The sequence below is a fragment of the Neltuma alba genome, unplaced genomic scaffold (genome assembly GCF_004799145.2).
Source record: "Neltuma alba isolate B1F8T4 unplaced genomic scaffold, ASM479914v2 tig00011790_pilon, whole genome shotgun sequence".
Classification (NCBI taxonomy): Eukaryota; Viridiplantae; Streptophyta; class Magnoliopsida; order Fabales; family Fabaceae; genus Neltuma; species Neltuma alba.
This window is the reverse complement of record NW_021636411.1, coordinates 70,854-96,505: the sequence shown is the minus strand read 5'-3', so window position 1 is coordinate 96,505 and position 25,652 is coordinate 70,854. Positions and strand designations below refer to the sequence as shown.

Sequence of the window (25,652 nt, the reverse complement as noted above, 5' to 3'; positions counted from 1 at the left end):
ACCTTTATATGGTAAACAAGAATTTCATAAGCAAGCATATTAAAGCCATTATTCACTATAGTCAAGAGCTTTTTATTATATAACTTGCTACATAAAACTAAAGAAACAGTAGAGAAATAGAAAGAAGAGAAGACAAGAGTTTTTTCATTTCATGCAAAGTATTAAATACATGATACATAGCCTCTATTTATTTATAGAAGCAACTTTACAACTTTAATAGGATCTATAGATTACATAATAATATAAGATAATTGTGAGCTTATGGAGATAATGTGAGATATTAGGAAAAAATGAGAGAGATATGGACATTTACATGTATATTCATAACAGTAATTTATTTATGATTAATAATTATATACTACCTTCAATTCTAATTATAAGACCTAAACTTAATATGTGTGATAAATAGGATTAGTTTGGAAAAAAAATAATAAACATGATGAAAAAATAAATTAATATCTTATATTTATGACTAAATTCAACTCGAGATAGTATTATTTTATATAAGATTGATAATTATATCTAAGGTGGCTTTTTAAAAAAAAATAAAAAATATAAATACATTACATTTAGCTTTGAGTAATATGAACTTTGAACTAATGCTACAACAGTATATGTTAGGAACTTTTTCTTATTTATGTTTAAGTATAAAATATATATAATTATTAATCCTATATAAATAATATTTATTTTAAAATTACTACTAGCATTTTCTACCAAATTACAAAGTAGATATATGTTATGAATTTATAAATAATTTAAAAAATTAATTTTTTAAATCTCTAATTATTTTTATCTACTTTAAATTTCTACACATATTTTGTCATATATTAACATTTAAAATTTTATTAGTTTTTCAATGGATGTGGACGATGTAGAAAACAGAAAGAAGGGAGGGGATTGTCATCACTTAAGAGTGGTGCAAACATGGAATGGAACGAAAAGGGGAGGGGAAACTTTGTGAGAGATGGGCTGTTGATAGGTGGCAAATTAAGCCTGCAGAAAAACTATTATATGAGTGGCTCTAAAACCCATTCAACAAGCCTAATCCAACCTTAAAAGCTCCATAGGGTTTATAATTGGTAAGTAATGATACGAGTGCAGTCTTTATAGTAACCTCCAGGGATTTCAAAACCGCACAGAAAAACTATTATAAATCTTGACTTAACCTGAGTAATTTTAGACCCAAGTATAAAACTGAATGTGTGTACGGTGTAGGCTTAGAAATCAAACTGCTCAGTAAAAATAAGGAATTTAAGCAAGAAAATAATTAATATAGTTCAAAAGAAATATAATTGAAGAGAAAACTAAAAAAACTAAAAAAGGAACTTCTCTTTCTTTTGTAATTTTCTTTTTTCCGTTGTTTACTTCTCACTTATTTACAAGTAATGAACACATGAAGGGGGTTCAATTTTTGAGATAGCTAATAAAAGATTGGAAGGTTTAAAGAGATTTTTTTTAAAAAAAATAATAATAATAAATTTGAAAAGGTAGAGGTTAAAGATCTTATAAGTGAAACTTGAGCCACAGGTCACTAAAGAATAACGATGAAAGTTGTTTTGCCGTAACCATAAAGCTATCATCGGGTTAGAGAAGAATTTAAAAGGGAAAAAAACAATGTCTTAACCCAATGTAACTTGCTGTTGTTCTAAAAACCCAAAGACCGAATTCCTCTATTTCCTCTTCATGCTTTTGCACCGTTTGATCTATTCGGCAAATCATGGTCGCTAGTTCCTTGCTCGCCTTAATTCTCTCCTCTCCTCACAAGGCAACACTCATTCCCCCCCTCACGGCCAGGACAACCTCACCATCAACTATTTGCAACTTCACTTGCAAATGTGCGGCGGTTCCCTTGCATATTTTAATTTCCCTGTCTATTTAATTGAGAATATTCCATTGACGTCAAATACCTCTATACAGATTTCTCAATTTTAATATATTTGAGTTTTTAAAAGCTCACATTTTTTATACATGTTGATTTTCATTAAATGTGGATGTCATTTTTAGCAAGAATTCAAACCCTAGTTCGTTATGTTACGAGGGAATAATCCCTTCTGCTAAATCCAACCCTCAGTTGGTGAGACTTTAGTTTGATGATGGTTGACTAGTTAGTATAGTTTTCTCTAATAACTTTGGGGTAAATCATAGTTAATGTATTATAATGAATTGACAAACAGCTAGGGTAAATCATCTAAAGAAGAGGTTTGATTTATTTATTTAAATAATTTTAAAATTTAACATTTAGAAAAAGTTGTTTTTAGTTGCCAAAATAATTAACATGCTTTGTAAATAATGAAAGAAATGTTGTTAATATGTGGACTTTTACATTAAATTATTCAATAATAAAATTTACTGAGACGCGTTCTCGCTTGCTAAATGCATTTGATAAAAGTATTGTAAATTTTATTTTCCAAAATTTGGGGAGTGAGATCATTTCCCATGATGGTATATATTAGTAAAAATATTTAAATAATCGAAACCTTTTTTTTTTTTAATCATTCTAAATTTCTAACCTTGAGCGTGGAGTGGTGGCCCACAAAAATCACCCGAGCCCCCTTCATAGTCACGCAGAATGGATAATTTTTTATTTTTTTTCCTCTTTAATTAAAAAAATTGTCCCCAAATGACTGGCTGCGAAAAGACATGAGATGGCGAGAAATAAAAAAACAATTTAACAAACGGAAACTAGAACGTCTACATGGAAGCACCGGAGCCACCGGTCTTTGAGGACAAGATTGTTCTTGCCCAATTTTTGTGGTTCAAATTTTGTCTTTTCCCACCCTTCCTTCCTCTCCTTGTCCTCATGTTTGAGTAAGATACAGATTCCACTGGCGTTTTCTAGTTCCTGCACAGAGCAAACTGAATCAAAACTCGTTATAGTTTCATATATTCGCCATCCCGAGTTCTCGGATCTTCTTGGTTAACTTGCCGAATGCTAACGGCTAGATCATGAGTGCCATATCGTCGGCGACCACAGCTAGTTCCAGTTTCAGCAATAACACTGTGTATCACCACTCAAAATGTAGACTCTCTTCGGATCTTCTTGGTTCAATTTCCTTTCCTAACATCAATTGGGATCATCGTTTTCGCCGGTGCCGCACTTCCTTGGAGCGTAAGTCTCCATTCCTGTTAGTTCCTAGGGCTGCGGCTCCAGATACTAGCAAGGAAATCAAGAGTGAAAATGCCCAAAATGGTGATGAAGGTAGTGATGAAATTCAAGTGACACAGAAGCAGGAATCGCAACCGCAACCGCCGCCGCCGTCCGTGTCGATTAGGCTAGACGACGTGAACCCGGTAGGTCTGGGTCGAAGATCACGCCAATTGTTTGATGAAGTTTGGAGGAAGTTCTCGGAATTGGGTCAGATTTCTAGGACTATACGCGCTGATGATAAGGAGGCTCTTGATGCTCTTCTCATACGAGAAGGGCCCATGTGCGAGTTCGCTATCCCGGGCGCTCAAAATACTGTTGTGCTCGTGGTTGGTGCCACTAGTCGCATTGGTCGCATTGTTGTCCGCAAGCTCATGCTGAGGGGCTACAGCGTGAAGGTGCCTTGCCTTTTTTCACAACTCCGTGCTTTTATTTACTTATACTGTATAAGTCGTTCTTCACCAGCGTTATTCACAGCTGCATCGAACCACTATATGCCAAATTATATAATTACGAATCTTTATTGAATAGTTCATGTGGTTACTCCAGAAATTGATGTTCTTTAATATGGGTTATCTTCTTTCAGCCCCGGAAAAAGTTAGAGGTCGTTTTTAATCTGTCTCTCTCTTTTTCCCATAAATGCTCATATTTTTTTTCCTGATAAGCGCACGCTTTTATATAATATGGTGTAGAATTTGAATTCTTTCTGTTTTATTTTTCTTTACGTCAATTGAATCACGAAGTTGCTCCTCGATGGTGTCACGTGGGTTTGAGAAGTATTTGACATTCCGAAACAAGATCATTTAGGAGACACAAAACCAGAATTTTCAGGCCTTTCTTGTTTAAGAATATAACTTTCTCGGTGTTCCATGGCGGCTTGATGCTCATGCTCTCTTTTGAGGCTTCTCTTATAAATTTTAAAAGAAGGGTTAGGTTTATTATTTATTTTATTGTATGTTAGGGAAGAAACTGAAAGAAGAGTAACAAGAAATGGCGGAACGTGCTGTGAGAGCAGTGCTCCATGCAACAGGAGTTTGAGATGGTTTACTCTGTGAAAATGAGTAGAATGGTTTAATTTCTTAAAGATGATGGTTGAGGGGAATTATTATTCTCTTTTTTAAAGCGGGCTTTTCACAAATAGTTCAAAGTCGAATCGGTGCATTGTGCAAATTGCTTTGCCAAGGCATTTACTTTCAATGATTTTTTTTCGTTGCATAATGATTTTTTATTTAATTTTTAAGGACATTATGCTGCTCAGTAAAAGAATTTGAGGCAGTCGGTTTCCCTTTAAAAGCTACACTTAAAAAGATGCTGGTCATTGTATAAATGACCCATTTAAATGTTATTAGCTACTATTTGTGATTCCATTGAAACTTTTTTTCTGCGCTGAAGGCTTTGGTAAGGAAGGATGACCCAGAGGTGGTTGACATGCTTCCAAGGTCAGTAGAGGTTGTAATTGGGGATGTTGGTGACTCCGATACACTCAAGGCTGCTGTGGAAGGTTGTAACAAAATAATATATTGTGCCACTGCTCGTTCTCCTATCACTGCCGATCTCTTTAGGGTTGATTACCGAGGAGTCTATAACCTTACTAAAGCATTTCAGGTCTGTCAATGTTGTTTGAAATTTTTAACATCTTCTCTCCCATGTGTTGAATGTTTGTGCCATTGTTAAATTAACTACAGATGAATTCTTTTACTATATTGAATTATACAAAGATGATGTATCATTGCATGATAATTGAAAGCCTAAATATCAGGCTTCATGACAACTCTGAATTTCAGGATTACAATAATAAGTTGGCGCAATTACGGGCTGGTAAAAGCAGTAAGAGCAAGCTCTTGATTGCCAAATTTAAGTCTCCAGAGTCATTGGATGGATGGGAAGTTCGCCAAGGAACTTACTTCCAAGATGTAATTGCCACAAAATATGATGGAGGGATGGATTCTAGATTTGAGTTCACTGAGACTGGCGAAGCTGTTTTCTCAGGTACATACATGTAGTGAATGTTAATACCAATAAGGGAAAACTCGAATTTCTTTTCTTTTTTTTTTTTCTAGTTATAAATAAGAGAGTGAAAAGGAACATATACCCTTGTTGAATCTATTTTTCATATTAATTTTAGGTTATGTTTTCACAAGAGGAGGTTATGTCGAACTTTCCAAAAAGCTTTCTCTGCCTTTAGGTTGCACTCTTGACAGGTATCAAATGATAGATATATGGTGTCTGTTGGCGAGATAGTTATCTAGAATTATCTTATGTTTTGCTTTTCGTTTGAACTTATATGTATGAGTTGAAATCTGCCATGTTAGGTATGAGGGCCTGGTCCTCTCAGTTGGTGGCAATGGAAGATCTTATGTTTTAATTTTAGAAGCCGGTCCTTCAGCAGATCCAAGTCAAAGCAAATTGTATTTTGCAAGAATTAGCACAAAATTGGGATTTTGTAGGGTAATAATAATTTCCTTTTAAGAAAATAATTGCTTTTCATTGACTCAGTTTCTTTTCATCTCAGCAAAGATTCTAGCAGTGTACTTCAATATTTTTCATATTAACTGTTGGTATTAATGTGTCAGGTTAGAGTACCATTCTCATCATTCCGTCCAGTAAAACCAGATGATCCACCATTGGATCCTTTTCTTGTGCATACTTTGACAATACGTTTCGAGCCAAGAAGACAGGTTTTTACCCCATAACCTTACTGATTATTTAGTTCGTGAAATTTAGACCTGATATCATCTTTGTAAAACAATTATCTTTTTAATTATTTAGTACACCAGGCATTATGTACTAGTTTTCCCTCGTGCCAGAAATTTTTTTTTTTTTTTTTTTTGGGGGGAGGGGTACAGATAGAATACAATGCAATGCAAACTTCTCATATTTCATTCTGTTTATTAGCGTTACTTATATTTAGCAGTCTGATTGAGTTAACTAATGACTACTGGACTGGTGGTCATGGGCCTAGCCTAACACTAGTGATGACTTTAACACTTATTTGTGGATAAGGGATTGTGCTAATACCATGACCCAAAGTAGGAGAGTTGTGTGTACTTATGCATGTTGTAAAGATATGTAGATATATTGTAATTAGTATAGGATCAAATCAGATATCATAGGATATTATACGATAGGATATTATCTCCTATTAATGAGCCATTAATGCCTAGGGCTCCTCTCTTGTGTATATAATGTCCCTTTCTGATCATGTATATACATGAAAAATATATTCCATCTGCTCTCTGGTCAATATGGTATCAGAGCGTCAATTTTAAGGTCCCTGTTCGTTCTGTTCTGTTGAGATCTGGGTACACTGTACGTTTGTTTTCTGTCCGCCTTGTGCCCATCATTAGAGCTCCGGTTTCTAGGCCTCTGGTGTGAACACGCGCCGGCCAAGAGGAGTCACAGTGTTCTGATCGGCCAACCACTGGAGTTTCGTTGCCATCTGAGCAGCGCGTGAGCGTCACGCGCCGTCACAGTCAGAGCGTGTGAGCATCACGCACTGTTGCTGTCCCCACGTGCCGATCACTTTTCCGGCCACTTTCCGACGTCAAAATTCTCCCTTGAGCTCATCTCTTCATTTTTGGCCTATCCCTGGTGTGTCTCGGTTCTGTTTCTTCCTCCTTGGGTTGATTTTTGGCTTCTGTTAAGCTATATTTGCTGTTTGGCTTCTGTTTAGCTACATTTGGTCTCTAAACAGCAGTGTTTCATATATGGTGTTATTGCTATTGCCTTTTACAGATTGTAGGTGGTGTTTTTTTTGTCCCTGGTGTGATTATTTGTGTTAAAATTATTGTTTCTGTCCTGTTCATCTCTCATGGGTGATACTAAGTCTGCAGTTACCTCTGAAGTGGTATCAGTAGTCATTAAGATTAACTGAATACAAATTAAACTGGACAAATTATCTGGATTGGAGTAAGACAATCCGTATCTACTTACAGAGCATTGAGAAGGAAAATCATTTAACTGAGGACCTTTCGGCCACTGACTCTCATCAATCCTGGTTAAGGGATGATGCACGGCTCTTCTTACAGATCCGCAACTCCATTGACAGTGAGATTATCCCTTCTGTTACTCACTGTGAATTTGTTAAAGAATTGATGAATTATTTGGAATTTTTATACTCAGGCAAGGGAAATATTTCTCGTGTTTATGAGGTTTGCAAAGCTTTTTATCGTGCAAAGAAGCAAGATCGTCCTCTCAAGACCTACTTCATGGATTTTAAACGAATGTATGAAGAACTGAATATCCTAATGCCCTTTACTTCTGATCTAAAGGTTCAACAGGCCCAATGCGAGCATATGGCCATTATGAGTTTTCTCACTGAGCTCTTACCTGAGTACGAGACTATTTGCTCTCAGATTTTATCTGGATCTGAGATTCCTACTCTTCAGGAGGTGTTTTCGCGTGTGATGAGGACTGAGAACCTTTCATCACCAGTTCCAACTGCTCTTGTCAGTGCTCTCATCAGTCGAGACCCAAATGATAATCGTGGAATGAGTAACCGTGGTGATTCCAAGCAAGGGGGAGCCACTCCAGATACAAGTGGGGTGATATGTTACTACTGTAAAGAACCGGGCCATACAAAACGTACTTGTCGCAAGTTGCAAAACAAACAACGTAATAACTCTGCCCATGTGACAACACTAGCCGATGACAAGATCACAATCTCTACTGCTGAATATGCTCAATTAAAATCTGCTGCAACACCCATGAATGCTTTCGCTGCTATAGGTAATCAGGCTACTGCTCTTGTCTCTTCTTCCTCCAAATGGATCATAGATTCTGGTGCTACTAACCACATGACAAGTAACCGCCATCTCTTCTCCACTTATACTTCTTACGCCAATCCTTCCTCTATTACTATTGCCAATGGCTCCCATTCCCAAGTCCTCGGATTGGGCACTGTTAAACCTACCCTCTCCATTCATTTGTCATTTGTGCTAAATGTCCCTGATCTTGCATTTAATTTGCTTTTCTCTAGTAAATTTACTCGTCAATTAAACTGTTAGGTCTCACTCTTTCCTGATCATTGCCTAATACAGGATCTTTTGACGAAAAAGATTATTGGTAGGGGCTATGAATCTGATGGACATTATTTCTTTGACGAGCAAGGGTCTCGTGCAGTAGCTTGCGCTGGTGGTGTCACTCCTTTTGAAGCACATTGTCGTTTGGGTCATTTGTCTTTGTCTTCTTTAAAAAGGGTTTATCCTCAATTTCAATATTTGTCATCTTTAGATTATAAGTCATGTCAGTATGCCAAACATTATCGTCTTCCTTTAGTTTCTCAATTCAATAAACGGGCTTCGTCCCCTTTTGAGCTAGTTCATTCTAATGTTTGGGGTCCGTGTCTTGTTGAGTCAACAGCAGGTTTTAAATATTTTATTACATTTGTTGATGATTATTCCCGTACAACTTGGTTATATTTAATAAAAAGTCGTTCTGAATTATATTCTCATTTTTGTGCCTTTTTTGCAAAAATTCAAACTCAATTTCATACTTCCATTCACACCTTACGAAGTGATAATGCTAAAGAATATTTTTCGACCACGTTTCAATCCCGTATGCTTCAAAATAGTGTCCTTCATCAATCTTCTTGTGTTGATACACCAGTTCAAAATGGTGTTGCGGAACGTAAAAATCGCCACTTACTAGAGGTGGCACGTGCACTTCTGTTTCAGATGGAGATTACCAAAACTTTCTGGGCTGATGCTGTCTGCACTGTTTGCTTCCTCATTAACCGCATGCCCTCTTCAGTTCTTGATGGTAACATTCCCTATACTACTCTTTTCCCTTCCAAACCTTTATTTCCTGTTGATACCAGGATCTTCGGTTGTGTTTGCTTTGTCCCGGATGTATGACCATCTGTCTCCAAATTAGATCCGAAGTCTCTTAAGTGTCTTTCTAGGATACTCTCGGGTTCAAAAGGGCTATTGGTGTTTCTCTCCTACTCTTAATCGTTATCTAGTTTCTGCAGATGTCACCTTTTAGGAATCGGCTTCATCTGCCCCTCCTCCATCTGTGGACAAGGATGACCTTCTAGTATACCTTGTCCTCCCGCCACCCACTTCACCACCTCTGGCTCTAGCTCCAGCACCTGTGCCACCACTGTTGTCTCGTGTCTACACTAGACGTTCCAAGGAGACCAATGTCACCGCCTCAAATTCCGGCCCTTCAATGTCTGCTTTGTCATCAAATCCTGTGTTGAGCATCTCTCATCTTAAGCCTACACCTATCTCCAACTCCGAGACACCTCCTGTTCCTAATCCGGATCCTTCACTTGACTTGCCCATTATTCTTCGCAAAGGTAAACGCATTTGTCCTCATCCTATTTCCTCATTTGTTTCTTATAACCACTTTTCCCCTGCCTCTCGTGCCTTTGTCTCTTCTTTAGATTATTTCCGTCCCTAAGACCCTACATGAAGCTTTAGCCCACCCGAGTTGGCGTGCTGCTATGGAAGAGGAGATGGTGGCCCTTGACCGGGCTGGCACTTGGATCTTGGTGGATCTACCGGCCGGGAAGAAGGCTATTGGGTGTAAGTGGGTCTTGACCCCTAAAACTCGAGCTGATGGTACCCTTGACCATCTTAAAGCTTGCTTGGTTGCTAAAGGCTATGCTCAGACCTATGGTGTTGATCACTCTGAAACTTTTTCCCCTGCTGTGAAACTTTCCTCCGTTCGCCTTTTCATCTCCATGGCAGCAACTTGTGGCTGGGATCTCTATCAATTGGATATTAAAAATGCTTTTTTACATGGTGATCTCCTTGAAGAAGTCTATATAGAGCAACCACCAGGCTTTATTGCTCAAGGGGAGCGTGGAAAAGTATGTCGCCTCAAAAGATCCTTATATGGACTGAAGCAGAGTCCCTGTGCATGGTTTGACAGGTTCAGTACTGTTGTCCAGAAATTTGGTATGTGTCAAAGTATGTGTGATCACTTTGTGTTCTATCAGAAAACATACACTGGCATGATTCTGTTGGTTGTATATGTAGATGACATTGTGATTACGGGGAGTAATATGTTGGGGATCTCATCACTTAAGTCCTTTCTTAATTCTCACTTCCAAACAAAAGATCTGGGCCCGTTAAAGTACTTTCTTGGAATTGAGGTTTTGAGAAGTAAGAAAGGAATTTTATTGACTCAGAGGAAGTATGTTCTTGACTTGTTGAAGGAAAGTGGAAAGTTAGGGGCTGCGCCAAACAGTTTTCCTATGATTTATAATCCACTACTTGATGCTGATGGAAGCATACCATTTGAGAATCCAGTTGACGCTGCTAAAAGCAAGCCGTTTGAAAATCCGAAGAGGTATCGAAGACTGATTGGAAAATTGAATTATCTTATTGTGACCCGTTCTGATATCACCTATTCAGTCAGTGTACTTAGCTAGTTTATGGTCTCACCTACTATCAGCAGTGGGAAGCTTTAGAGCATGTGCTTTATTACTTGAAGGGGTCTCCAGGTCATGGGATATTATTCAGAAATCATGGTCATACAGATATTGAGTGCTTTTGTGATGCTGATCATGGTGGTTCAAAGGCCATAAGAAGATCCACTGCAGGATATTGCGTCTTTGTGGGAGGAAATTTGGTGTCCTAGAGGAGTAAGAAGCAGAATGTGGTGTCACGATCAAGTGCAGAGGCAGAATATAGAGTTATGGCACAATCTGTGTGTGAGATAGTCTGGATACATTAGTTACTGAAGGAGGTTGGTCTTAAAACCTCGTTATCAGCAAAACTGTGGTACGACAATAAAGCAGCCTTACACATAGCTTCTAATTTGGTATTCTATGAACGTACAGAACACATTGAGATTGATTGTCATTTTGTTCGGGATAAGCTCAAGGAAAACTTCATCTTAACAGGACACGTGAGATCCAGTGATCGGTTGAGTGATCTCCATGCTAAGGCTTTGAATGGGGTTCGGGTTGATTATCTTTGTAACAAGTTGGGCATGATTCACATCTATGCTCCAACTTGAGGGGGAGTGTAAAAATATATAGATATATTGTAATTAGTATAGGATCAAATCATATATCATAGGATATTATACGATAGGATATTATCTCCTATTAATGAGCCATTAATGCGTAGGGCTCCTCTCTTGTGTATATAATCTCCCTTTCTGATTATGAATATACATGAAAAATATATTCCATCTGCTCTCTAGTCAATACATCTATAGAAAGCATAGTGCAGAGGCTCTACTCACATTTCATTTGTTTTTTGAATGGAAGTAAGCTACTGGGCTATTGGTCATGGGCGAGGCCTATGCTAACATATTGCAGCAACTCACTAATTATAGTTTGTTGCCCAGAAAAGAGAAAAACTGGAAATGCAAATTTAAAAAAAAAAAAAAAAAAACTCAACAATTTATAGTCTACACAGCTAGTTATCCATTACACATTATCAGCACTTTCACTTGCTGTCTCTCCTTTGCTTACTTGCAATGATCACCCAGTGTCTGTCCCACAATAAAACTAGGTTGCAAAATTCTGAATTTATAAGGCCTTGCTAAAGGAGTTTATCGCTGAGGAAGACTTTCCTTGCTAAGTCTATCTTAAAGCAACTTGATCGTACTTAGATGACTAAATAGTAGATACAACGTGGCTTCATGTGCAAGAACCCTCCGAAATAGAGGCAATTACTTTGCTGTCCTTTTCATGCCACTTCCTTTGTCAAAGTATATAGTACTTGTTTTCATTTAAATCATTTGTACACTTTTTAGTGCATTATTTAATAATTGACATAACATCTTTCTCCTTTTCTTTTTTTTTTTTCCATTTGTCGATAGTAATTTTTTATTTTCCCAAATATTTACAGTGTGATGATACTATATTTATTGTTGCAGAGGCCTGTTGATGTACCTACATCAAAGAGTCAAGATTTGAGAAGCTTTAAGCTTATACTAGAATATATAAAAGCCTTGCCTGTAAGTGCTCTTCTGCGGATTCCTTTTAATGTGGCGTAGACAGCCATAATGTTGATTATATGTTTGTCTTCTAGTCATGTATTGCAAATTGCAAGATCATTGAGTTCTTCTGTCCATGCTAATAGCAGAGCTAACTCATACTAGTTGAACTTCCTTAGGTGACATGATTAAAATGATGATATATATATATATATATATATCTCAAATGATACCCATATCTCAATGAGGGTGTGGTTTTTCCGTTTCCTTTTTTCTGGTCTGGATGATGTGTCTTACAAAGTGTGATTGTTTTGGGCATCTTTGAAGTCATTTCATTTATTATCACACCACATTACATTATATTGCATAGTGCTATCTAAAATTGTTTTTTCTCATGCACACAAATCAGATAATATTTGCATTTGAATGTTTGAATTCCCAAAGTACTTGCATTGAAATTTATATTTTTTGCTATACAAACCTTGGCTCTCCCACTACCCCAGCAATCTTTAATCATGCCTCTCGTGCATATTGAGCTATGTGTATATCTTAATGCAAGTCCATGAGTAGATTATATATCATGGTTATGATACGAGTCAAAAGTTCTGGGGATGGTTCTTTCCTTGATGGTGTTGCCTGGCGAGTATGAATTGTACTGTATAGCATACTTTCTATCATTGCTACCAGGCCGATAAATATTTTTGCTCTGCTTGATGCCCTTCATAAAAATTCGAAACAGAGAGAGGGAAAGAAGCAAAATGACTCTGCTTGATGATGCATCTGGATGATTAATTTTCTAAATTGCACATTTTTGCATTAGCAAAACTAATTAGCCTGGTGTCATGTTTACCTGATAATACGCTGTAGACTGGGCAAGAAACAGATTTTGTTCTAGTATCATGTTCTGGAAATGGAATTGAAAGCTCAAGAAGGGAGCAAGTTCTAAAAGCCAAGAAGGTAGGACCCTTTTGTTTCTTTAATTTTGTTGAAAGATGCTTTATATTTGGATTAAGGTGCAGTTTTTTTAACAATTAAGTTTCATGTAAGGAGCATCTCATACCATTTTGCCATTTCCATTACCAAAGCCAAATGTCAGTCTCCTTTTTTCCATGCGGATCCCACTCATTTTCCGGCTGGCAGATGTTGTGCAATTGACCAATTTACATGCTTAATTTTTTGTCCTAGTTGGGAGCTTACGTGTCACATGCTCAATTTATATTATTTTACCCTTTTAAAATAATGCTTCTAATTCATCATATCTCTCCTCTCTCTTCGATGAAACCATTTTTTTCTTCAGCCATGAAACTTCATCGCCACATAGAGAAGTTCATACCTTTCATATTCAAATCCAGATTAAAAGCCGGCGCAATTTTATTTTAGTGACATAGAATTAGAGAGAACCACATAGATATAGAATAGCAGTGGAAAAAATATGGACCAGAAAATGAACTTTCTGAATTTGTAGTTCCACAGCGCTGGATAAAATCTGGAGAAAAATGAACTTATGCTAAACTTAAAGCACCAGAACAGTGAAAAAAAAAAAAATTGGCAGAGACTGGATGGTGATGAATCAAGGGTAAGGTTTGGAGGCTGGGGTAGAAACCAAACGCAAGAGGGATCAGATAGTTCTCAGGCAAATGCATCTAAACACAACAAAATCACACTAACAGCAGCCATTGATTTTGCCATCCTATCTCCGATGAGTCTTCTTTGACAAAGTCACACAAGCGTTTTTGGCTGATCCCAACTCCTAAAATCAAAAGGGGGGGAAACCAAAATGAAAGTGAATTGGTGAGCTAAGGAGGGAGATCGAAGAAGACCCTCTACAAATAGAGGGGTGAGCTGCCATGTGAGAAACCGTCGCAGACGGGAGAACAAGTATTCTGTGACCTTTGCTATCTTCATCTTTCATTTTCTTCCCAAACCAGTATTCTGCCTTCTTCTACTTTCTCTATTCTCTCCTCACTTGATATCTTCTCCTTTGATTCTGCTCGCGCTGAACCAGTACTCTTCCCTTTGGATGCTGATCTGATCCTATATCCTTGTTGATTTACCAATCTCCCTTAATTCCCCAATGCTCGCAAGCCCTTGTTCCTCTTCAATAGCTTGTGTGTGTTTTCAGACCCCAAGTGTATCTCAAAATTTTGGAGCCTTATTTGTGTTGTGAATTGCTGGGTGATTCGATCTCTGTTTTCATCTTCCCCCCCCCCCCAAAATATAAATTTTGAAAGTTAAAATTTTTTTATTTTAATTTTTCTTCTCCCAAAATCAAAGTTATTTACACACCTGTCATGTATCATAGCCACATCACAGTTCACTCTTGCCACATCACCATTTCAGGTCAAACATTTATCCCACACCTCCTTCATGATGGTCAACGTTGGCCATTTTAACAGGGTGTTGAAAAAGCTCACTTTTTAACGTTTATGTTTTATTTTTGCACCCTCAAAACTTACTGGTCCCAGATGCTCCTTGTGCAAAGCTTAATTGTTAAAATTGCATTTTAACTTTTTATATTTTACATTTTTATATTTTACATTATGATGATGTCAATTTTTGGAATTTCGGCAGGCTGGGGAAGATTCGTTGAGAAGATCTGGCCTTGGATACACAATAATTCGTCCTGGTCCCTTAAAGGTAAAGTTTCAATTGTAGACCTGGAAACTTTTAATTGACAATTATGCTAGGAAGCAGGGATACTAATATAGACCCTCCACAGGACAGTGGCTTAGGGTTATGGCCTGGTTAGGCTATATTTATTATGTATTCTTCCTTGATTTTTGACAGTGGTTGATTGATTTCTAGACTCAGCTATCTCCTTTATATGTACTAAGTATACCAAGATGATTTTTAATTTTACCAAATAAGATAAATTAAGAGGAAACTTTTGAATCTAAAATTGTATGTGGTATCAGCACTAGTGATTTGTATCCTTTGATGATTCCAAACTTGGTCAAAAATGTGGCCAGGCAGAACACCTAATGAATGTTATTGCATCACATTCGTTCCCCACCGTTTCGAAGCTAGACCTCCTATTCTGATGCAATGTACGACAAGAAAAGAGGCACGCGCTCAATGTACTCAAAAGGCCAAAATAATCTTGAATTCAAATGCTGCACTCATCTGTGCTGCCATGTTCTGTTAAACTCCATCGCACTTGAGAGTACGTGGCTTGCATCATCTTCCATTGTTCATCCAGAAATGGTTGACTTGGCCACCTCTAAGTATTCGTGGTGACTGTCTGTTTACCCCGATACAATAGATAAGCATGAAAAAATAATGAATTGGTTAGTTGTTCATGGTTTAACCAAGGTTGGCGGTAATGAAAACCATCTTTTCCCTATCTCTTCCCCACAATAATGAAACGCATCCCCCCCCCCCCAAAAAAAAAAAACAAGAAGAACAGAGAGAGAGAGAGAGATAAAACTGAAAACCATTTGTTTGTTGTGAACATAAAACCATTACCTGTATGGAAGATAAACTTTCTAAATAAGGAGGATGTTATTGCAAATAATTAGTAGTGTTCCCTTCTGGACTAATTTGTAGCTTCTGAAACATTGCAGGAAGAGCCCGGTGGTCAGCGTGCTCTAATATTTGACCAAGGAAACAGAATATCTCAGGTTTGCTGAATTTTACTTTTTCTTCCTTTTAATTATCTACTATCAAGCAAATGGGTTCCTTTTCATTCATGCATTCATAAATTTGAAAAAGAGAATAACACCACAATACGATCGTGTCTGTGACTCATACATTATTTTTGCCCATTATCTCTTTTTTCTTTGTATCTCTTTGAAGGCACTGTTTCCATTTAAATCTCAGTGTGGGCATCCGGATTGCAAAACAATCCAATTTCTTATATTCCATAGGAACCAAGGTAGAACAGCAGGAAAATAAAGTTGAAGCTGATATTGATTCCACAAAATATTTTCTCCTCAAGAACAGAAGGAAAATTACAGCAGTTAACTCCCACCAATCTCACACGAAAGATACAAAAGAAACTAGCACACTTAAGTTAAAATGAAAAATGATGAAGACACTCTTCCTCCTCCCTCAACTAGCATTCAAGAGGCCAGAGCTCTCATAACTGCTCTCATATTACAAAATAAGTCCTGCCTTTCCCTGAGAAACCAATGACTGTTGTAAGTCCAAAGGGTGATCCTTAGAGCCCCAAAAACAATCCTTTCCTAGGTCAGGTCTATAGCCACCCTAAAGTAACTCTAATGCTTAGTTTCTCTCCCCAAAAGAGAAGGAAGCTTGAGGTTGACCCCTTGTACACCAGGAAGTGATTTTCCTCTTGGGAGAATTACAATGAGATCCTAAGGAAGGAAAATAATTACAAAATAAGTATTAAAAGTTGTCATTTTCTGTTCTGAAACTTGTTATTACAGGCTGCTCAGATTGTTATTGGAACTGGTTGGTAATTATTTTCGTCCTTGGCACCTCATTGTAATTCTCCCTTTCCTCTTTCTTGATTTTGCTAATTTTACTTTTATAGGGCTCTCAAGTAAAAGCAATTCTATCAAAGTCATGTGTTTGAAGAGAAACAACAAATATATGACTTTCGAAGTCTTTATTCCAAGTTAAGAAACATGGTCACTGACACATGCATAACACGTAAATGTGGGAATTGTAACTGAGCAAAGCATAGGTAAAACAGGTATGTTGCTTTCCAATGAAGCGTATCATTATATGGTCAGCCATGAGCTAAAAAATGAAGAAACGAATTGCCTTGTCAAAACTATTTAGTGCTGATTGATTCAGATCTTGCCATCATGCTAGATTAAGAGGGAAGAATTTCTTAGTTAACAAGAGATAACAGTAGCAGAGCATAATATAAGGGTCACATAATGTCTGGTGAGTTTTTAATGCGTCTCATGCATACCCAAGGAGACGGTTTCTTTTGTGTAATGGCTGGGATTAATTGATCTAAAACAATTGTTATCAGATACATGGTTCTTTTTCAAATTTCTTTTTAATTTATTGAACCAAGTTCACGAATTGTTAATTATAAAATTCACTGATTGACCAACGCCAAATTCTGTGTTTTTTAGGAAATCAGCTGTGCTGATGTGGCTGATATATGTGTCAAGGCGCTACATGATTCAACCGCAAGAAACAAAAGCTTTGATGTGAGTATATCCTGCTTGATTATTAATATTATACTGAATTTTAACTAAAAGAAGCTAATAGCTTTTCAAAATTTCAGGTATGTTACGAATATGTTGCTGACAAAGGGAGGGAGCTTTACGAGCTGGTACGTAAACAAAAATTAACTACAGTTCTGTAGGGGTTTTGAAAAAAAAAAAAAAAAAAGCAGTTAATTATGATCTAGTCTGCATGCTTGGAAACTGAAAATCTGAAATGCTGTGTTTGAATTGCCCAGGTTGCACACTTGCCTGACAAAGCAAATAACTACTTGACTCCAGCACTATCCGTCTTAGAGAAGAATACCTGATCGTTCCCTGTTCAGTATCATTTGCATCCGAGACAGTTCTTCCCATAAGCGAGATTCCATATGATGGCTGGCCAATTTGGCCCAATGGCTGTTTCAAGTAGATTCTTCAATCTATATCTTCATTGGTACAATTAAAATTTGTACAAATGGGTTTAATATGGTGGGAAAAAAAAAATCATGTATAGATATGAAGAGTGGGGTGTGGGGAAATTACTGGTCAACGACATTGCTCTCATGAAGTGATAGCAATTAGATCCATGTTATACACATCACGTCTTTGAACTGATGTATTGCGTGTGAAACTTCAAATTGATAACTTGCACATACTGCTGCTATGCTAGGTTTAGATGATCCAAGTGTCGTATATATCCTCACACTGGTGATTAGTGAATTCATGAGAAGTTGGTCTACCATGCCTACCTTTGGAAATTGCAAAGATTATCCACCCTGGGATCCTTGATTCTTTAGAGATGGGATTTGCCCATTCCTAGCTTGACTCTATTTATAGGTCCTTTTTTTCTTTTTTTTTGGTCTGGGATATCCCTTCGGTCATGTTTTTCGTATTTTGCCTATTTGATAAATTGAATTGCATTAATGAGTTCCTTAAATTTATTATTCAATGACTCATTACTTCTTGAATCTAAATTGTTGATCCACATACTCTCCGATATGTATAGCAAATTCCTGAATGTCATAGATAAAGAATTAATCTTTTTTTCAACGAGAGGATCAACAAATTTGAAGGGGAAAAAACACGTGTTAAAGAGAACCATGCAATAGTGGCGATAAAAAAATAAGGATTATATTGACAAATTATTGTTATTAATTTTTTTTTGTTTACAAACGTTGCGAAACAATCACTCATGCACTTAGCAAGCTCTTATAACACCTCCTCCTCTAAGATACAACACATGTAAGCGAGCGAGCATTCCAGGGCTTGATATCCCATATTCATCTCTAGTGCATGTGTTGCTAACGCATGAGCGCCTCTAGTGGCCTCCCAACACACGCGGGTCATGTCAACCTCCCAGTCTCGAGAGAGTAGTTCTCCAATTCTTCGTAAAAGGTCCCAGCTAGCGTTGATGCCCAGCTGTTCCTTCTGGATCATGTTCAGAGCCAGCGAGCAATCCATATATCTTAACGCGTCGGTGCCCTTCGTTCCAGGAGAGTTCAAGTCCGAGCCAGTTGCCCACAGCTTCGCTGGTAGCACAGAGCACACCCCAACATTCCTTACGCACCCTGCTAACCACTGCCCCGCCTCGTCCCGAATTAAGCAGCCTACCCCGACGCGTCCGTCTGAGTTCCTCCGGGATCCATCACAGTTGAAAGCCACGTAACCAGGGAGAGGTTTGGACCATGTAATGTATCGCTCCTCCCTTGTACACCTGCCTCTCCCAAGCACCCTTCGAGCTTCTCTAGCAGGCTGAATGTCGAGACCTGTGAGTTATGGAATACATGGAGATTTCGAGCCTCCCATAGATTCCAACAGGTGATACCAATTAAGGTGCACCATTTTCTTTATCCCTGCCAACGAACAATGTGACTTTCAAGTTACCTATCAATCAGTTGCGAGGTCCTGCTCCCAAGAGTCACCACGATTATCCGCAGTTGTTAGTGCGTCCCAAACACTTCGCGCGAAGCCAAATCGAGCGGAGCCGACTGAGAAAGCTCCATCCCTCTCCTGTCCCAATAACAGCGAGCTTCGCCATCCCACCTTCATGGGGGGCCTTGGTTCCTGCGATGCGGACAAAAACACGGCTTGGCAAGCCAATTATCCTCCCAGAACCTATACTTCGTTTTGTCAACTAGGCTCAATCGTATGGCTGTTCACTTCATTCCAAATACAGAAACAAAATCCCAATAACAGTGAGATTCATTAGGCTATGTGTACGAGAACCTCTTTTATTAACTAGGTAAGTCATGGTTAAATAAGAGGGTCATTGACCTTACCAACACAGCTTACAAGAGCGAAAATGACTAGAATTTACGCCAATGCAAGCTTCTATTTGATGATTCATGCATTTGCAAGAGGAACCACGTGATAGCACAAAAAATGATGAAATGGTTCTGGAATGATTACATGAACGATATGTACGGCGCACAAAGCCCCCCGTGTAGGATGTTTTCACCGTTAAATGCCATTTTTATCCTTAAACTACATAAGGAGGGATGGACACTCGTTTTTCCTTTTTCTTTTTGGGCCAAAAAAATAAGTCCAACTTATTGGTCACAAAAACATTAGGGTTAATACAAACTTTGATCTATCAAATTTATTTTCATTTTAGTTTTGGTCTCTCAGATTTCAAATCATAAGTTTTGATCTATCAAGTCTATAATCTAATAAAAATTTAGACCATTTTACCCTTAAAATGACTAAAACTTATTATTTTAAACTTGAGGAACTAAAATCAAAATAAAGATAAACTTAAAAGATCAGAGATTATATAATTATTATATTCACTTACAGTAGAAGACAGAAAAGAAAAATATTCAGTAAAAACCTTAAGATGCAACAAAAACAAATAAAGCCAATACAGTACTGAAGCAAACATCAAAACAAAATAAGCAAACAAAACAAACAAACAGAGCAGCATCAAACATCTTCAAGCAATCCCACTTCTGTCAGCAACATCCTTAAACGCAAAACTACTAGAAACTGCAGGAACATCATCCACCAAAGTATCATTTGCTAGGATAGTAGCAAGAGGGATTGTCGGTGAGTTCACCACAAAAATTGATGATAGTCCCTTTCCACATGCCACGGCAATCCAGCCTGCCGCTCCATTGCTCTTTCTGCGTACAAGAGCAATGTCCAAGCCCAGCTAATCTGCAAATTCATTGATGACTTCCTGCATTTCCCAGCTGCCTCTCCAATCAGCACCATTAATAGAGTTATTCTTCCAGCACCAGTAAACATCAGAGCAATCCACTTTCAAAACTGCTTTATCAATCTGCAACTCTTTTAGCAAAGATATTGCTCTTTGAACAGCCAACACTTTAGTCATGAAGGCTGAGTTAGCCTTCACCCAATCACCAAAACCCCACGGAAACTCCCCTCCATCATTCTTATAAACTAAGCCAATTGCTATATAATTATGCCTAATTGCACCATCATAATTAAAATCAACAATATGTAAATATGAATCAATTATATGCAATTAGAATTCTTCATGTACAATGAGATTCCATATGCAACCAGATAGCCACAATATACAATTAAAATCAGCAATATGTAAGTTTGGATCAACGATGTGCACTTAGAATCTTTGATATGCAATAAAATTTCATATGCAACTACGCATCTACAGTATGTAATTAGAATCAACTATATGCAATTTTAGATGAATAATATGCAGTAGAGTTTAGTCTTTCTCCCACTCAAGGACCTAAATATTCTAGGTACCATTACCCAATTAATTTTTCAAATAAAAATTTATCCTCAATTTTCCTATGAAAATATTAAAAAAGCTAATTTCTTTTCAAAGAGGGGATTTGCCAATCTGAACTCCAGCGGGTCTGCAGGCGATGCCTTCCAACCTGCCTTGCCTGACCTTTGTAGCCTGGACGTTAGGCCACATCACCACCTCTGCTTTTGAGCAATTTTCCCTTTTTATTATTCATTTAACATTTTGTTTTTTTTTAATATTATCTACGTAATTTTTAAAAAGAATTCAAAAATAAAATTTGAAACTACTAAAAGGATGTTTGGATGAAACCAAATCATGATTTAAAGAATAGTTTCTAGAAAATAAATTTTAAAAAAATAGATTCTATGAATAGATTTTGGAAAAATAGATTTTGAGAATAGATTTTAAAAAAAGTGATTTTGATAAAGTGAGAATATTTGGATAATTGTTATCAGAATCTTTTTTTTTTCATATACAAATTACTAAGATAATTAGATAAATGATAGATTTTAATTTACATTTTTGTTTGAAATAATAAATTTGTAAATAATAAATTATATATGAACAAATATAATTAATATTATCTCCAATCCTTAGTATAAGAACAAATTGGGTATTCCATTTGATTCTGAATATAACATATCAATCTACCATGTCTCATACATTTATCCGTTTTTTTCAAAGTAATTCTCATGTTAATTTACACATGTTAAATGATACATCAAATATTAATCCCAATACTCATCGTTAATAGATGTTTTAGAGAATGTAATACCTATTTATTATAAATAAATAATTTAATTAATTTTTTTTAATATTTACAAATTAATTTTCTAACTCTTACATTAAGAATCAAAGTTAATAATTGACATGTATATCCCAAACCATGGTTTTATACCTTTAACAGCAAAAAAAGAAAAAGAAATAACCACCGGCTGTTTGGCCGAGTGGTAGGCATGCGTGTGTGTGGAGTGTGTGTGTGCGGGTTCGATCCCGTCTCTTGTAACAAGAAAAGCCGGAAAAAAAAATCACTTTATGAAAAACCATGATTTTATACCCAAAACTACAGTTTCCAAATGAAAAGTGATTTTGAAAAAAAAATTATAATGTTTGGTTACTTTTATACAAACTATAATTTTAAATTGAAAAGTGATTTTGAAAAAATATGTAGTGTTTGGATTTTTTTTCTTCAAACCATGGTTTTCTCTTCAAAACCATGGTTTGAAGAAAAACCCAAACACCCCCCAAACCTTAAATAATAAAAAAAGTGTTATTATTTATCAATTAAGTATTATCAAAACTTATCAAAATATTATTACTAAACCTAATTTGAAATTTAGTAATTTTAAATTCTTTTATGTGGAATTTTTCTTTATTTTTGTGGTTTTCTGTTTTTTAGATGAAATAAAATAACTTTTTTTTATTTTTCCATGATACTGTTTGTGTTTTGCTGTTGCAACATGCCAACCTTAATTGAATAAATAAGAAAAACTTGTAATTAGGTCCGACAAAAGAAATTAAATACAAAAAAATCCCTTAAAATTACAAAATAATTCTGAAGTTGTAAGAGAATTTTTTGCAAAATTTTTTTTTATTTAAGTACTAAATTGCCCACAGTAATTTTTTTAAAATTTGTATTAACAATTGAAAAAACAGTTGTTAACAACTTAAAGTGCAAGGATTGACAACTATTGTGGCAAGTATTGACAACACATTTTCTTAGCACATCACAAAATGTAATGCATGAGTTATCAATATCTATCGCGATAGTTGTCAATCCTTACATCTTAAGTTGTCAACTACTATTTTTTCAGTTGTCAATGTAAACTTAAAAAAAAAAGGATAATTTTATAATTAAACAAATAAAACTTATTACAATGAGGTTTTTTGAAACTTCAGAATAATTTCATGATTTTAAGAGACTTTTTTGTATTTAATCTCTTTAAGTGGGATTTAATTGCAATTTTTCGAGGGGGTGGGGGGATTACGAACTGCACTTTTTTCGAGGGGGATTTAAGAGATTTTTTTTGTATTTAATCTAATTTTTTGAGGGAAGGTGGTGGGTGGGGGGGATTACGAACTGCACTTTTTTCACTTGAAAAATGAAAATGGATTATTGCGCTCTCCGTTTGTGGGTGGGAGGGGGACGAACGGTGTCCACATCCTCATCTGAGAGGCTTGTAATAAGCTGAAGAATCGATTCCCTACATTTTCTGGTAGGATTGGTTTGCTTCTGTCTTTTGGGCTATCCTAACTGCAAATCTTCACATGTTGGAGTACTGACTGTGAATTGGGTATGAAAGTGGTGTGCCTTTCATGCACCCCACATACTCTTCCTTCGAGAACCCCAAATCCCAAGTTTGGCTCAAAGGAGGCTCTTCTCTTTCTTCGAAATAGTGCCAGTTTGAAGCAGCTGAAGCAAATCCATGGGAAAATAATCCGTTTTGGTCACTCCCATGACCAATTGCTTGTCAGGAAGCTCCTACACCTCAGTTCCTCTTATGGGGATATGGACTATGCCACTGTAGTATTTAATCAGATCAAAGCTCTGGATACCTTCACTTGCAATGTCATGATTAGGGCTTATACTATCAGTGGTTCCCATGACCAGGCCCTTCACATTTTCACGCTCATGTTATGTCAAGGCCCTACGCCTGATAAGTTCACGTTCCCTTTTGTCATAAACACTTGCTTAGCTTGTTGTGCCCTGGCTTTTGGAAAAGTAGTTCATGCTCTTGCAATCAAAATGGGGTTTTCGAGTGATATATATTTGCAAAACACTCTAATGAATCTTTACCTGAAGTGTGGAAATACAGAGGGTGGGTATAAGGTGTTTGACAAAATGCGTGGGCGAAGTGTGGTTTCATGGACAACCATGATTTCAGGGCTTGCTGCTTGTGGACAACTGGATGAAGCCCGAAGAATTTTCGAGCAAATGCCATCTAAGAATGTGGTTTCATGGACGGCAATGATTGATGGGTATGTAAAAGACCAGCAACCAATAGAGGCTTTCAGGTTATTTCAAAGAATGCAGCTTGAAAATGTGATGCCAAATGAATTCACAGTGGTATGCTTGATTAAAGCTTGTACTGAGGTGGGAAGCCTAAAGCTAGGCAAATGGGTTCATGATTTTGCTCTCAAGAATGGGTTTGATCTTGGGATCTTCATGGGAACAGCTCTGATAGACATGTACAGTAAGTGTGGTAGTTTGGAAGACGCCATGAGAGTGTTCCATAAGATGCCAACCAAAGGCCTAGCTACTTGGAATTCAATGATCACTAGCTTGGGTGTACATGGGATGGGAAATGAAGCTCTTTCCTTTTTCCAAGAGATGGAGAACACAAATGTAGCTCCTGATGCTATCACTTTTGTGGGTGTTCTAAACGCTTGTGTTCATATCAATGACTTGGAGAAAGCTGAGAAGTACTTCAATCTTATGACTGAACATTATGGTATAACACCTGTGATGGAGCATTATAAGTGCATGATTGAACTCTATAGTCGTGCTAATAGGTTGGATGAAATTTACTCACTATTGAAGCCAAATTGCAGCACGGTTTTGGAATTGATCCAGGAGAGGAAGGCTGGTAATAGTGGTGATAAAAATTACTTAAGTTCACTCCAGGTTTAATGGAGGCTTGAAATGCTCAGGACTATTTGTAGGCCATCCTTCCTCGAACTCGCCATCTTTGCTTCATTGCTTCTAGTGGAACATCTGCTGATATCAATCAAAATAGATGATTTGAGATTCAACGTCGTCTGTCATATGCGAGCTTGACGCAACGATATCTCTCTCTGAAGCTTTTTTTTTTTTTTTTTAACTTTATACAAGAATGACGTATTTGAATGAAGATATATGCAGTTGGATGCTTGCCAGTGACATGGCTTGTAAGTTGCAGTGACCCCATTCTTTACCCTGTAAAATCTGAAAGAAATATAGCCTTTCAATCTGGGCACTCAGTTCCTATGAAATGGCTAATGCAAAATACTTCTCTAAGTTTGATAGATATCTAATTCCTAATGGAATCCTGGGTCATTAGCTTCTGTGATGGCATCTGAATTTTCTGCCGCCTCTCTGGTCTTCTCTGTCCAATTATGTGACCAGACATGGCTTCTTCTCTCGTTATTCGCAGCCGGATACACTCTGTTCTCACTGTTTCCTTCAATTTTTCAGTCCTATTCCATCCTTCTTATTCCTGCGGGTTTCTATACATCAATGGCCTGAACTAATTCGGATTCGCTAATTGTAAGTACTTCGAAAGGTAGGAGAGCTGATTAGGAGATTTAACGCTTTTCATGCTCAAGCGGGATCAAACCCCTAACCTTAGTTAAGGGAAGATAAGCCCTAGCACTCAACCATATGCCCCTAGTTTGCAATAGCCAAAGCTTTATACCACAAAAATAATATTTGATCAATCAATTCATATGTTGACTTAAGTCACAAATAATGACATTTTGATATTTATCTTCACCTGTCAAATCCATGTTTCATCATTTTTGGGTTAATATCATTTTAACTCCCTAAAATTTGAAATCATTGATTTTTTTAACCAAAAACACTGTTCGAGGCTTATAGGGACTAAAATTCTCTAGACACTTATAGGGACTAAAATTCTCTAGACATATCAATATGGTGTCAAACTTCAAAAACCAAAATCATTTGTTTCAAATTTTGGGGATAAAAAAATAAAATAAGTTCAAATTTGTACAGACCCATCATTTTTCTTAAAGCTAATATACT

At 36.9% G+C, this 25,652-nt stretch overlaps 2 protein-coding genes across 3 annotated transcripts; both read left to right on the top strand.

The window, feature by feature from the left end:
- Positions 1 to 2,799: 2,799 nt before the first annotated feature.
- On the top strand, positions 2,800 to 18,119 carry LOC114718007 (uncharacterized). Of its 2 annotated transcripts, XM_028903251.1 has the most exons (13): positions 2,804 to 3,546; positions 4,541 to 4,753; positions 4,933 to 5,137; positions 5,274 to 5,349; positions 5,461 to 5,596; positions 5,722 to 5,826; positions 11,990 to 12,070; positions 12,917 to 13,006; positions 14,621 to 14,686; positions 15,613 to 15,669; positions 17,101 to 17,178; positions 17,256 to 17,303; positions 17,433 to 18,119. In XM_028903251.1, the coding sequence occupies exons 1-13, from the start codon at positions 2,950 to 2,952 to the stop codon at positions 17,502 to 17,504; spliced, it is 1,824 nt and encodes a 607-aa protein (XP_028759084.1). In that variant the 5' UTR covers positions 2,804 to 2,949; the 3' UTR covers positions 17,505 to 18,119. The 2 variants fall into 2 exon arrangements, 1 of the variants encoding a protein (XP_028759084.1); XR_003737770.1 differs by lacking the exons at positions 17,101 to 17,178; positions 17,256 to 17,303; positions 17,433 to 18,119 and adding an exon at positions 15,019 to 15,273 and having other exon boundaries at positions 2,800 to 3,546.
- A 4,915-nt stretch (positions 18,120 to 23,034) lies between these two features.
- Positions 23,035 to 24,883, top strand: LOC114718008 (pentatricopeptide repeat-containing protein At3g26630, chloroplastic). Its single transcript, XM_028903252.1, has one exon. It carries the CDS (start codon positions 23,208 to 23,210, stop codon positions 24,540 to 24,542), a length of 1,335 nt encoding a protein of 444 aa, XP_028759085.1. The 5' UTR covers positions 23,035 to 23,207; the 3' UTR covers positions 24,543 to 24,883.
- Positions 24,884 to 25,652: the final 769 nt, after the last annotated feature.

Coding starts and splice junctions, on each gene's coding strand:
- LOC114718008 (XM_028903252.1), top strand. CDS start 23,208: ATGAAAGTGGTGTGCCTTTCATGCACCCCACATACTCTTCCTTCGAGA.
- LOC114718007 (XM_028903251.1), top strand. CDS start 2,950: ATGAGTGCCATATCGTCGGCGACCACAGCTAGTTCCAGTTTCAGCAAT. Junction 5,597..5,721: donor CAAAATTGGGATTTTGTAGG/GTAATAATAATT, acceptor TTAATGTGTCAG/GTTAGAGTACCATTCTCATC. Junction 15,670..17,100: donor AAGGAAACAGAATATCTCAG/GTTTGCTGAATT, acceptor TGTGTTTTTTAG/GAAATCAGCTGTGCTGATGT.